At 36.0% G+C, this 13445-nt stretch overlaps 1 protein-coding gene across 1 annotated transcript; it reads left to right on the top strand.

Moving 5' to 3' along the window:
• Positions 1–13445, top strand: rheb (Ras homolog, mTORC1 binding). Its single transcript, XM_028472023.1, has 8 exons — positions 1–293; positions 3813–3884; positions 7082–7149; positions 7237–7319; positions 7394–7450; positions 7545–7592; positions 7942–8023; positions 12648–13445. The coding sequence occupies exons 1-8, from the start codon at positions 242–244 to the stop codon at positions 12738–12740; spliced, it is 555 nt and encodes a 184-aa protein (XP_028327824.1). The 5' UTR covers positions 1–241; the 3' UTR covers positions 12741–13445.

Genomic DNA, 13445 nt, shown 5'->3' with positions numbered 1-13445 from the left:
GGGAGTGACGCAGTTCTTCTGGATGCTCAGCTACTCCATGCTTTTTTCACTTGACCTAAAATCATTATTTTGAGAAGCATTTAGACGCGTTATTCCTTCAGAAAACACCGCAGAAAGGACGGGTTTCCTGCGGTCGCCTGGAGGCTGCATGAGGAGTTTGAGCTCCTCCTTAATTTGGATGCCAGTCCTGTCGGAGGTTGCGGTGGAACCCGAGGACTAGATGCGATAACCAGAGCCAAACATGCCGCAGCCCAAATCGCGAAAAATCGCCATCCTCGGGTACCGATCCGTAGGTGAGTCCAGAACCATTATCAAATGTGGCCTAATCAGAGGAGACTATGGCGCTGGTTTTCATTGGTGATTTGATCCACATTACGAGCATCGTTGACGCCTCCTATAATGGACTTACAGTGTATAGAAGGAGGTTGTAGTGGGAATGATCACCACCAGGTGAGGCGCACAAGGCCTCGGTTTGATTTTGTGTAAAAAAAAAACAGACACACACACTATATATATATATATATATATATATATATATATATATATATATATATATATATATATATATATATATATATATATATATATCATTATATACTTTACTATATATATATATATATATATATATATATATATATATATATATATATATATATCATTATAGTAATTATATTATATTATAATGACAAATACGCCAGTAACACATAAGCAGATGAAGGAAACAAATTGACGCATAACTGCGTTAGTTTCTGTCACGTGCCGGTGAAAAAGAAGAATAGTGCGTATAAATTGGAATTTTTTTTTTTTTTTTTTTTTAATAATTTCACTATCACATCTTAGGAGGGAGACATTTCTCAACTTATTATAGGCGAGTTTTTATTTATTTATTTATTTAGCGACTGTAATACTATCAACCTTTCTCATAGCATTGCTGCTGTAGATATGCTGATGGACAGAGGTGAAAGTAACGGATTACAATAATAATAATAATACATTTTATTTGAATTGCACTTCACACATGAAAACACATCTCAAAGAGCTACAGGGAAATATGAACACCAAACATATTAAAACAGCAAGAAACATATACTCAAGTACTCACGTTACTGTAATTGAGTTACTTTATTGGGTACTTTTTTTTAAATCAGTAATTTTACTTGTACTTAAGTACGTTTTAAATAAAGTCAAGTAATTATTTACATTCCTACACTCAACTGTTACGGAGTAAATGTATATATTTTTTTGTTTTAAAATGATCAACGGACATTGTGAAACTAATTTGGCGATATATCATAATATTACGTCGCACGAATTTCGGATTGATTCCAAATGCATCCATATCAATTTTTTTTGTTTATTTAAAAAAAAAAAAAAACAATTAGAAATGTACCATTATTTAACCAGGAAAGTTTTTTCCACTACAGGAGACATTGTAACTGCACAAAGAAGTGGGCTGAAACCTGGGCATGTTGACCAGCTTGTGTTTTTTCAATAAAATCGAAAAAGAAAGTTGTAACTTTCTGCATTTATTTGTTGTTCTAGGCATATACCTCAGTTAAATTGCACTAAAGTGATGTTGCACTAAAGTCAAAGTTGGTTTAACAGCCACAGGCAGATTGTATGTTATTGTTTTATTTTAAGTTGTTGGCACATGGCATGTTAAAGCCAATGTTTTCAGTGTAAAATATGCCAATAAAATATATTTCATACATAACGTTCTCATGAAGGTGTACACATTTACAAATTAGTTGTTTTTTAAGTCATATGTTAAAAAAAAATCACAATAATCGCATAACACTTGAATATCGGGATATATCGTATCGTGACCTATTAGGGATGTAACGATTCACTCAACTCGCGATACGATTCGATTCACGATACTGGGTTCACGATACGATTCTCTCACGATTTATTTTACAAAATGGGACTGTATATAAATGACTGAAAAATATTCCTTTATTTTTTTGGGAAAATACTATACTATTTTTCATTGTCAAAAGAATCCCTTGATGAACTATTTAAAACAATGCAATTTAACTAAAGATAAATCTTGAATGAAATAAATAAAGGAATAATAGAAATGAAGAAGGAGCTTATTATTTAAATTCTGGTTCTACAGTAAACAATACAAAACTGCATAATAGTGCAACTGAAAATGTATTTTGTGCCTTAACAATTGGACTAAAAAAACAAAACAAAAAAAAAAACAGTCATTATACTGTATTTAGGTCAGATATTTGTTTGAACCAGCAGAGGGCGCTGGTAACCCAGTGGTCTGTTGGCATGCAGATATTTTGCAGTGAAGAAGAGATGCTATGCTAGCAGACAGAGCTAATAGAAAAACGTGACTTTTACAGATATTCACGTAATATTACAGATATTTTTTCGGTGCTAAAGGGGTAATGAATCATTTATGAATATGTTTAAGAGTAGAAGGCGGCCAGAAAGAAAGTATTAGCAGATTTCGGTCGCCGCCAACACTTCTGGGTAGTGCCCTCTGCTGGTTAAAAAAAGTACTGCGATTCAATTTTCACAGCATCGATGTGAATCGTTATACCTATGAATCGATTTTTAACTGCCTTACGATTACTCGTTACATCCCTATGACCTATGTATCGGGATATGAATCATATTGCGAGATGCCAGGCAATACACACCCCTAGTACATATGTATATATATATATTTCATTTGTTGCCTGTGTGGCTACTATACATGATATGTATTAACATAAATACTGTAGATAAACATAAATACACAACTCAAAAGGGGGTGAGATGAAGTAGAACATATCTCCCACCCCCATTTTTCATTATGTTTTCAAAACTTAAGTTTCTGACATTTTCATCATTGCATACATCAATTAATAATATATACAGACACAAGGCTGATAGTCTAAATAAACCATGTTGGATTGTATCGCTCTTCCTCAGCTCTTTGTTTTGCATTGTATAAAAATAAAGAACTCAATTATAATATCACAAACTTTAGCTATTTTTCTAAGGAAAATATATTTTTTTGAAATACAATACAATACATTTTTAAATGTATTTACTATTGTTATCATGTTTATTGAATTCAATATTAACATTGAGTTTCAAACTGACTATAAAAAATATAATGAACAATGAAATTAATAAAACTTCTCCTTTATAAAAGTGCAAAAAATTAAATGTGCCACTGCCACACTGACAATTCATGCCAGTCTGAAACTAGAACCACACCGCTAACATATGCTCATTATCATCATAAAATACTTTAAAAATCAGAATCACTTTTATTGTGAATTAGAGTTTTTAGACAATACAATGAATTTTACTTGGTGGATGGTGCGAGAAAAAAAAAAACCCAACCAGAAACAGTGTAATAATAAGAATAATAATATTAAATATTAAAAAAATGTCCACAGTCATCCATAATTTGTTTATGGTCCACAGACAGTTTTTTTGCTGACCTGTAGGGGCAGAAACATGCAACAACAATGGAGGGTAGAGAGAGTCAGCCGATCAGAATCTATGGGATAAAACAATGCAGTTTACCTCAGTTTTGAACTAATCTTTAATTTACACAGTAGACCAGCAAAGGTTCATTACATTTAATGGCATGTGAAAGAGCCAGTGCTATATATTAACATTTCAGTCCTGCGAAAACACTATTTCAATCTGTTTTAATTTACTTCTTCCTAAGTTTTTTTTAATGGCATACAATCAGACTTGCACTATGTATCCTTTGTTCACATGTTCATTATAGAACCATGTCTGTGGTGTCTTCTATTTTGGTCCTTTGCTTTCTAACCATATCTTGTGCTTTTCAGGAAAATCGTCCTTGACCATTCAGTTTGTGGAGGGCCAGTTTGTTGACTCCTATGACCCGACAATAGAAAACAGTAAGTATTTCAGTCTCACGCCTTTACAGCTCCACCATTTCGATTCCCATTCACTGTGAGGCCTCAATGGTCATGTCAAATGTTGATGAATGATATCAAAAAAAACATCAGTAAAGCCTGATTAAAACATTTGTTAGAAGGTGTTTTAATTGTTAACTCAAAGGTTATATCTGTGGTTCATTTTCGGGGAGAGGTGCTGGCATACAACAGGGTGGGGTTTTCCACAGTGACTGGGCAGGAATGAGGAAGGCCTGGTCATATTTATTGATTAAACGTCAATAAATCAACAATGAATAAAAAGATGCAATTAGATTAACTAAAGACTATCCACACAACATTTGTTGTGTGGATAGTCTTTTCCTGTTCCTTGGAAGTTTTTGGATTTTCAAAATAGAATAAAATACATTTGGGAGGTGGATTTGTGGTTATACATTTTGCATCTTACTACGAAAGCTCTAGGTTCAAATCCTAGGGATGGACTTTCTGTGTAGTTTTGCATGTATGTATTTGTATATATCCTATTTCCTGTATATTTTTTTTTACAATATTTCATCTAATAATATGACACTGATTGATTCAGTTTTATTGGCCTGGCTAAGCTTTACATATAACAGTTGAGTGCTTTAATCTGAACTGCAGTAAACCACCATTAAACTTAAAGCTTTACTCTTTCTTGAGCTATGGCACTATTCCACACACAAACCGGCGCACTGTCGTCACGTTGATCAGTTGCCATGGAGACCATATCCATTCACTGGTCCTGTGATACCAGCTTGTTGTTTAAGGGTTCAATAGGGTTTGTATCATCAATATCTCTTTGGAGTTCCTCTTAGATTTTTCTCTTTGACTGTTTTTTAACGTGACTGCTTGAATACTAACAAGTGAAATGATCAATGAAACTAATGAGTGAGAATGGATGGCGTTTTCTCATTTAATAATATATAAGTCACCCTGTTTCTCTATCAAATACATCTGATGGATGGAAATCATTTTGAAATTCATTGAGAGTAATTCTAAAATTGAAGATTTTGAAATCTACATTTCATTTCTGGTTTATAAAGATTTAGGATCTAAATCACAGTGCTATTACAGGTTTGTTCTTGAAAATCAGGTGTGGTCATAGTGGTTTAACCATTAACTGATACCATGAATGGGTCGTTGTTCATACCTGTAATTTATATCTATTCATAGCTCAAATGTGTAGCAAAGAAATTTGTAAGTCTCACACAAAATCTCACGACACAAACTATATTGAAATGATGGACTTCACTTCTTTAAATGGAAATATTAGTGTTTGACACACTTGATCTACATGTTTTGGGACAATATCGAGCATGTAGATTTTATTCCACCCTGTATAACAGGTGGCTGAATGTCTAGCAAGCGTAGCAAATGGGTGGACATGTCAAATCTCGTGCTACATAATCTTGCGAGATTTCAGCGTGACATTCCCTTTGCACATTTGTAACAAAAATATAGAATGAATAATTGGTAACTCTAAAGCATGTTTGGTGTGCTTTCTGGAAGTTTTTCATCTGGTAATCACATCTAATTAAGGAAAGCAGAGGAAACAGAAACAAAATGGAAATGAAATCAAAGCCCTTTACATCGCATGATTCATTCATTCCACACACAGTGGTGGTAAGCTACTGTTGTAGCCACTGCTGACCTGGGGCAGACTGACGTAACCAAGGCTGCCATACTGCACCATTGGCCCCTCCGATCACCACCAACACTCAGGCACACACACACACACACCAAAACACACAAAATGGAAAATCGGTGGCTCTACCTACAATGGGATTGTTTGTGAAAAGTTTTCCAAGTTTCTAAGAATGCATCCATCCATTCTACACCAGCGACGTCAAACTAATTTTAGGTCAGGGGCCAAATTACGGAGCAGTTTGATCTCCATTAGGCTATGAATTTTATGCAGGAAAACAAGTTATTTAAACATTATTGTGCCCTAGTTGACACTTTTATACTAAAAATACAAAATATGTAAGAAACCAACAATATCCAAGCAATAAGTGACAGACATCAATCCCAACAGGGTCTTCACTTTAAATTTCCTAGATTTTTTGGCCAATTTCTATTTAATTAATGGAATTCTTATGTCATAATTTGAAGAAAATTGAAGGATTTTGTAAAAAAAAAATTGAGTTTTTTCAACAGTTTAACATTAAAAATGACTGCAATCATGCGATATAAGCACTGGAAAAACTGTGAGCACCTGCAAACATTGTTGAGTTGCATTTACACAGTAATTAATGTTTTTTTCTTTCAATTTTACTTTCTTCTGCTATCCAAATTGGATGCTTTAAAGGGCCGGATTTGGCCTACAGGCCTTGAGTTTAAAACATGTTCTATACCATCTCATCGTGTGCACTTATTGAGACACCCTAGTGAAGGGTCCATCACCGGTTTCTGTGTTCATTTATCTCTTCAAAGACAATGACCTTGATGTCTAGATTCAAAGATGAATTCAGTATTAGAGGATGCCCGATTTCAACCGTTCACGTGTCGTGTGACATCTGTGCTGTCAACCATCAGGCTTCACTCTCTGCTGAACAAATGTAATCACCTGCTATCTAACTCTGGACTATCCTGGAGGATCTTTCCTGTTGCGTTTGATTGAAACCTGCCCTTCTCTCTGATTTCTGGTCAGTTTGAGAAATCAAGCTTTGCTTCGAAGGCACATTGAGACCCAATTGGTAGCACGAGGGACCATTGACTAAACCATCAGCGTCTTTTACTCACACCCTCCCAGACACTCCAGAGATTCCAGTCTGCTGTATACCTGCAGGCTGTTTTCTCTCTTCCCTGACATGTTTCGCTTACATACCGCCCTGTGCTTTTTCAATGCACAGACTGTATCTATAAATAATTTTTGCTTTACATGAAGAGGAGTGTCAGTGTTAGCATCAGCCACATGCTGCAGGCTGTGCGTTCTCGCTGTCTGGCTGTAGATAATGTGACCCCCGTGAAGGCAGATATCGACTGTGCTGCACCAAATGAACTCAATGAGACCAAAATGGATCCTGGATTGAGTTGGTGGCTTTTTATGTGAGAGGCATGCAGTCTTAAAACATACAGCAACATATATTACAGCCTCGAGCTTTGGTTTTTATTGCCTTAGTGTTTTTTTTCCAGTTGCTAACTGTTGATACTGAACCTTCTTATGGTTTTGATTGCAGCTTTTACTAAAATGATCACAATAAACGGACAGGATTACCATCTTCAGCTTGTAGACACAGCAGGGCAGGTACAAGATCACAATTATTCCTTTTGTTTAACCTCACTTTTGATAGCCTCAATTTCATCTTAACTATATATGCATCTTTTTTGCCAGGATGAATACTCTATCTTCCCACAGACTTACTCCATAGACATCAACGGTTACATTCTGGTGTATTCCGTCACATCTAACAAAAGGTAGAGCCTACTTATTACCTCACAGATAGCAAATGTCGCAGAGGATTAAAGAATGTCCATTTCTTTTCTTCCAGCTTTGAGGTTGTACAGGTTATCCATGAAAAGCTGCTGGACATGGTGGGAAAAGTTCAGTAAGTGCAGCTTTATTTGAAAATCTTCCTGTTCAATTAGTGTAATGGAGATAAATTGTGCAACCTTGTGGTTTTTCCTTTCCTCTTAATGCAGAGTTCCAATTATGCTTGTCGGGAACAAGAATGACCTACACATGGAGCGGTATGTCTTTAAATATTTTTGGAGTTTGTTCTAAAGTATGGGTTTACATGACTTTTTAATGACATAAGATTATAAGTAATTACCTAAGCTAAACACAGCGTTCCCTCGGGGTTCCTTTTCTGTAGAAGGTTCTCAAGTGAAGACAGACGTTATGTGCCAAACAAAAGTCAAGCTTGGCAAAAAAAAGTGTACATTTTTGATTCCATTGTAAATCTTATTGAGAACATCCCATCAATGCTACAGGTAGTATGAGGAACAGCTACATTTCTAACTGGTTTTTATAGCTTCATTATTTGTTATTTGTATGTTTTATGTTCCACTCACTGACTTGTTATACATGATCTTTTAGAGTAATCAGTTGTGAAGAAGGAAAAGCCTTAGCTGAATCCTGGAATGCTGCCTTCATGGAGTCCTCAGCTAAAGAAAACCAGGTGGGCCATTGTCAAGCTCTACACATCCACTAATTTAATTGAGAACAATTACAGTGATTTTTGAAATTTAACAAACAATAAGAAGATTTGTGACAGAAGTAGATTGTTCAGTGCCCAAGGGCAGGAAATACTCCAATCTGGGAACACTTCCATTTAACTATGACTTCAACAAACACAAATTATCTCCAGTCAACACAGTCTCACTTGCCACATCCATCCCTAGGCAAATCTTGTATTTTACTTTTTTGCACAATGCTACACTTGTTTTTTTTTTTTTTTTTCCTTTTCACGTGTGTTGTTTGATTGCTACATTAGAGTGTGGTATACAGGCCTGTAGTATTTACGACACAGCATGCTGGTCTATATGCAATTGTTACCTACTGGGGATACTTTTAGAAAGAACCAAGAACAAATATGGGCTCCATTGTCCCATAATGATGGATGGATAGATGGATGGACTGATGGTTGATGGAGAGATTGATGAATGAAAGGACAGATAGAATAACGGACTGATGGTTGAATTGATGGATTTACGGACAGATAGAAGACTGGATGGATGAACAGATAGAAGAATGGACTCATGGTTGGATGGAGGGGTTGGTGGATGGATGGACATATAGAAGAATGGATAGATGGTTGGATGGATGAATGGATGGACATATAGAAGACTGGACTGATGGTTGGATGGATACCTAAATAGATAGATAGGTAGAATAATGGAATTATGGCTGGATGGAGGGATTGATGGATGGTTGGATGAACGATGGATAGATAGGTAGGTAGGTAGAAGAACTGACTGATGGTTGGATGTAGGGGTTGGTGAATCGATGGACGGATGGTTGGATTGATGGATAGACGGACAGATAGAAGACTGGACTGATGGTCCAATGTCTAAGTGGGCGGAGTCTGTGTATCTTCCCCTCTACCTTGACTTACCTGGTATAGACTGAAATTGGCATCCCATTAAAGGTCCTATAAGATAATAAATCAACTTTTTTGAGCTTTTAACCTGTTACAATGTTAATTCCTTATGAAAAACACTCCCAAAGTATTATTGGGCTTCCTTCCTGCATCTCTGAGCAATCCTGTCTAATCCTGCTCTCTGAGCTGCTGCTCTGCCCTCTTCTGAAAAATGAGCAGTCAGTTTTGTGATGTCACAAAAGTCTGAACCCCCCCTTCCGGCCTGCTGCTGGCCACGCCTCCACAGTGAACATACACGCCCACTTTCTCGGAGCTAAAGGCATGTGAGCTACATACACGAAATGTTTTTCTCTGCATTTAACCCCTACCTGAGGAGCAGTGGGCAGCAACGGTGTAGAACCCGGGGAGCAGTTCCATTTTTAGTATCTGTTATATCGCCTTTGATTTGATCTGACGCAGTTTTTTGGCTGAAAGCAATAACAGTGTGACAGCAAAAAGAAAACCACTTTGGTGATCACTGATCTGCCTCGCAAGACCAAGGCATGAAGTCAGCGTCTACAGACACGCCTACTCATGAATATGCATGAGTAGGCTTCAAAACAGCCTGTTTGTAGAACTGCTCCGAAAGTGATTTTTCAGAGGGCTAAAACTCTGGAAAACAGGCGAGTTTGGAAAAATAAACCTCCAATACTATGTTTTTGTTGTTCTTAGAACAAATGGAGATGGGTGAAGCATGATATAGGACCTTTAAAACCTGTATTTGTTGCACCAAACAGCAGGACTTAATGAATAAAACTACATATAGTGTAAACATTGTTCTTCAGAGTGGGTTTGTAAACGTCATCTCCAACAGTTCCCAGTTGTCTCTGTGTTCTAGCCTTGCTGCTGTTATAAGCTATTATAGCTTCAGAGCTCTGCTGTACCGAGGCTGAAAAAGCCTTCTTTTCTTGACAGTTAAACACCCAGTTCATGCAGCGTCCTGACACATTCCCAGTGTGGGAGAGAAAAGGGGGGAAAAAGGAGTGGGAGTTTTATTTAAACAAGGCAGTGCAAAGTGTGATGTGGGTTTTAGTCTGGGGCTCCGTGCTGAGACGTCTCAGATCTACGTCTGTTACTGGTGTGCCATCACTCCGCTGCCACTTAAGGGATTTTAACGGCAAACTAAATATGCAGCAATGAAGTATTGAGGCTCACAAGAAGAATAAACATATTAGACAATCAGCGTAAAGATTTAAATCATGGTAAAAAAAATGCTTCATCCAGCACCCACATTGATTTTCAAATCAATCTCAGCCGTTATTCCTTTGCCTGCTGGCCAACGCCACTTCACAGCTTATTAAATCCTCGCAGTCCTTTGAAGTTACCAGAACACGCATGTTGATAAATGTGACGCCTAATATGGGAATTGTGACTCCTGAGCTAATACATACATATAGCCGTTTGCGAGGATTTATTTATTGTTTATTAAATCACACAAATGACACCAAGCCGCCGCGTCGTAATCTAATTCAATGTGAACATACATGGGGGAGTGAGGATGATTAATGGTTTGGTTTACAATGGTGATTGAAAGGGATTCTGTTACACGGGCCGTCACGGTGTCTCATCAATCTGCAACACGCCTAATAATAAAAGAAAAAAGGCTTGTCATGTGAATCACCTAATTAGGGTTTTTAGGATTTTTTTCTTTTTCCCTCGTGTATATATATTTAAATGTGTGTTATCTGCTTTAGGCTGTTGAAAGTTATTGTTGAAAAAAGCCTTTTAGTGCAGAAGCAATCTTCCAATTTAATCTCTCTCTCTCTCTCTCTCTCTCTCTCTGCGCCAACACACCAGATTCTAAGATGTGACTAATTATCAGAGTTTCTACAGAACCATTGAATTCATTAGGCTTGTGATTTTCTTAAGCAAACTGAAATCTCAGTCCTTCAATCCATTAGGAATTGAGCCAGTTTTTTTTTCTAATTAGATGAAGATTGCTTGCTTACTTTGCTTGACTGATGTAGGTTTTTGGTTTTTTAATGCAGCTAACAAAGGTATTCATCCTTTCACAAACAACTATCCAGACTACTGAAAATTATAGACTTTAATATGATACAATAGAATAAAACTCAGTTGTTTTAAAGAAATGTGTCCAAAAATAATAAGTCATTTTTGCCTTTTTTTTCCCTTTTACGATAGACCACGAGTGTCAAACTCATTTTAGTTCAGGGGCCAAATACAAAGCAGTTTGATCTCAAGGGCTACAGGTTTTATGCAGAAAAATGAGTCATTTCAACATTATTGTACCCCAGTTTGCACTTCTACGTATATATGAAATACACAATATGTAAGAAACCGACCATATCCAAGCAATAAGTGACAGATATCAGTCCCAACAGGGTCTTCATTTAAATTTTTCTAGATTTTGTGACCAATTTCTATTTAATTAAGGTAAATATTATGTCATAATTTGAGGAAATATTGAAGGATTTTGTAGGAATTTTGAGTTTTTTCAACAGTTAAACATACAAAATGACTGCAGTCATGCGATATAAGCACAGGGAAAACTGTGAGCACCTTCCAATATTGTAGCGTTTCATTTACACAATAATTAATGTTTTCTCTGTTATTCTTATTTTCTCCCGTGGGCCGAATTAGATGAGTTTGACAAATGTGGAACAGACAATTAAGGATTTTGATATCAACAAAAAAAAAAGAAACATACATTGTCTTTTTTGGATTTATTGAGGTAATTTTTTCTGGATCTTCTAATTTAGTTTTTTGTTATTTATATCATTTTGTAGAATATTCTTGTGTTTAAGTTTAAAATTAAGTAACCCATTGGTTAATAATAAATGGGTCAGGTTTTTCCTCATACCTGCTGTTGCTGACTATTGTTTTCTGTTTGAGTAATAATCACTGTATCAAACCTTTTCTAACGTTCCACACCAAAAAGTAGGCAAAATGTCATAAAAGGCATTAAATTCATGAATCTAAAATTAAGGCCTTAATTGTCTTTAAAATGTTTTAAATCAGTTGTTTCAAAAGTTTTTAATTTTAACATAATAAGTTTGATTTCATGATTGTAATTAGTCTCACATTTTAAAAAAATGTATAAACAACATGGAGAAATGTGAGTTTAACAAAAAATTGCCTGTCCACAAAGATTTTTCTTTATGGTTTTTGTTGTTTTATAGATTTCTGGCTATTTTTGTAGTCATCTTGTGTTTTTGCAGTGATTTGAATTGTTTTATTTATTTATTTATCTTACTATTTTATGTATTTTACTGTCATTTTGTGTATTTTGGTGTGTTGACTTTGGGGGCCACCACTAAACAGTGGAAAAAATGACCCTAACCTTATGTAATTGATGTGAAATTATTTTTCTCCCATTCATGTTAACTGTGAAGGTGGTTTTAAATTTAAATTCAAATGGTAATAAAAAGTCTTTAAAAGTCTTGAATTTCATTTGACTAAAGCTGTAGTAACCCTGTAATAAAAGTATGTTAGATTAGTGCTGATATCGCATCGGATTGATTACAGTATCGGTTTATATGCAAGGCTGCAATATATACTGTATATAGTATCGTGACACCCCTATAGGCCATACAGTTATTGGGGTTTGATACTGAGTCGTAGGCTTGAAATAGACGTTCCTAGGACTGAAATAGTGTTTGTGACAGCGGAACGTGTTTTTTATGAGCTTTTCACTCGTTCTTAGACGGCTGTGGAGGTTTTCCGAAGGATGATCCTGGAGGCAGAGAAGATGGATGGCGGCGTGCAGCCTGGAAAAACCTCCTGTGCCCTGATGTAGAGCTGACCAATCAACAACAACACAGGACACTGCACTGGGATATCCCATTACTTGAAGGCTACCTGCCAGTTCTCCACCTCAGCTGACTCCAACCCCAGGGTCTTAAATATCCAATACTGTCTATTTATAACTCTGAATCAATTGTTATTTATCAGTATTTACGCCATATTTTATCATCTAAGGTTTTATTTTTTTTTTATTATTATTATTGCTATTTTCTGTGTTTGATTAAATAAGGATGTGTGGTGGTTCCCTTGTCTTATATTACCCACAATCCATCCTCATGTTTTCTGATGGAAATGAAAATATTAATAGAAATGTATCAGAGGCAGTGTTTATATCTCTGAAACAACAGAAACCATGACTAATAATGAAATAGTGGCAGATTCATGTATCTTAGCTTCTCTTCATGCAGCTTCTCTAAAGGAATACAAGCCCTTCCCTCTTTAAATAATTCATAATATAAGAGCGTTTTCATATTATGTCACACATACGCCCTAAAAAGCATTATTGCGGACATTTGCCCTGATGCATTGGCCTCTTCTGCGATATTCAGCTCGTTTTCTACTTCCTCCAAGTTTCTTCCTCCGTTTGTTTTCATGGCCGTCACTGTCGGCCAAATAAACCCCTCATTCATTTTGTAATGTTTCAAATGTTGTACAAATGTTTTTGATTGTAATCATTAAAGCAAAAAGTGGTTATGTA

Source organism: Gouania willdenowi, chromosome 17 (genome assembly GCF_900634775.1).
Source record: "Gouania willdenowi chromosome 17, fGouWil2.1, whole genome shotgun sequence".
NCBI lineage: Eukaryota > Metazoa > Chordata > Actinopteri > Blenniiformes > Gobiesocidae > Gouania > Gouania willdenowi.
Note: the sequence above shows the minus strand (reverse complement) of the source record. Positions and strands in the feature narration are given on the sequence as shown.

Bases quoted from the DNA above. Each gene is read 5' to 3' on its own strand.
- rheb (XM_028472023.1), top strand. From the start codon at position 242: ATGCCGCAGCCCAAATCGCGAAAAATCGCCATCCTCGGGTACCGATCC. The intron at 294-3,812 runs GTGAGTCCAGAA...TGTGCTTTTCAG, and splicing joins CCTCGGGTACCGATCCGTAG to GAAAATCGTCCTTGACCATT. The intron at 3,885-7,081 runs GTAAGTATTTCA...TTTTGATTGCAG, and splicing joins TGACCCGACAATAGAAAACA to CTTTTACTAAAATGATCACA.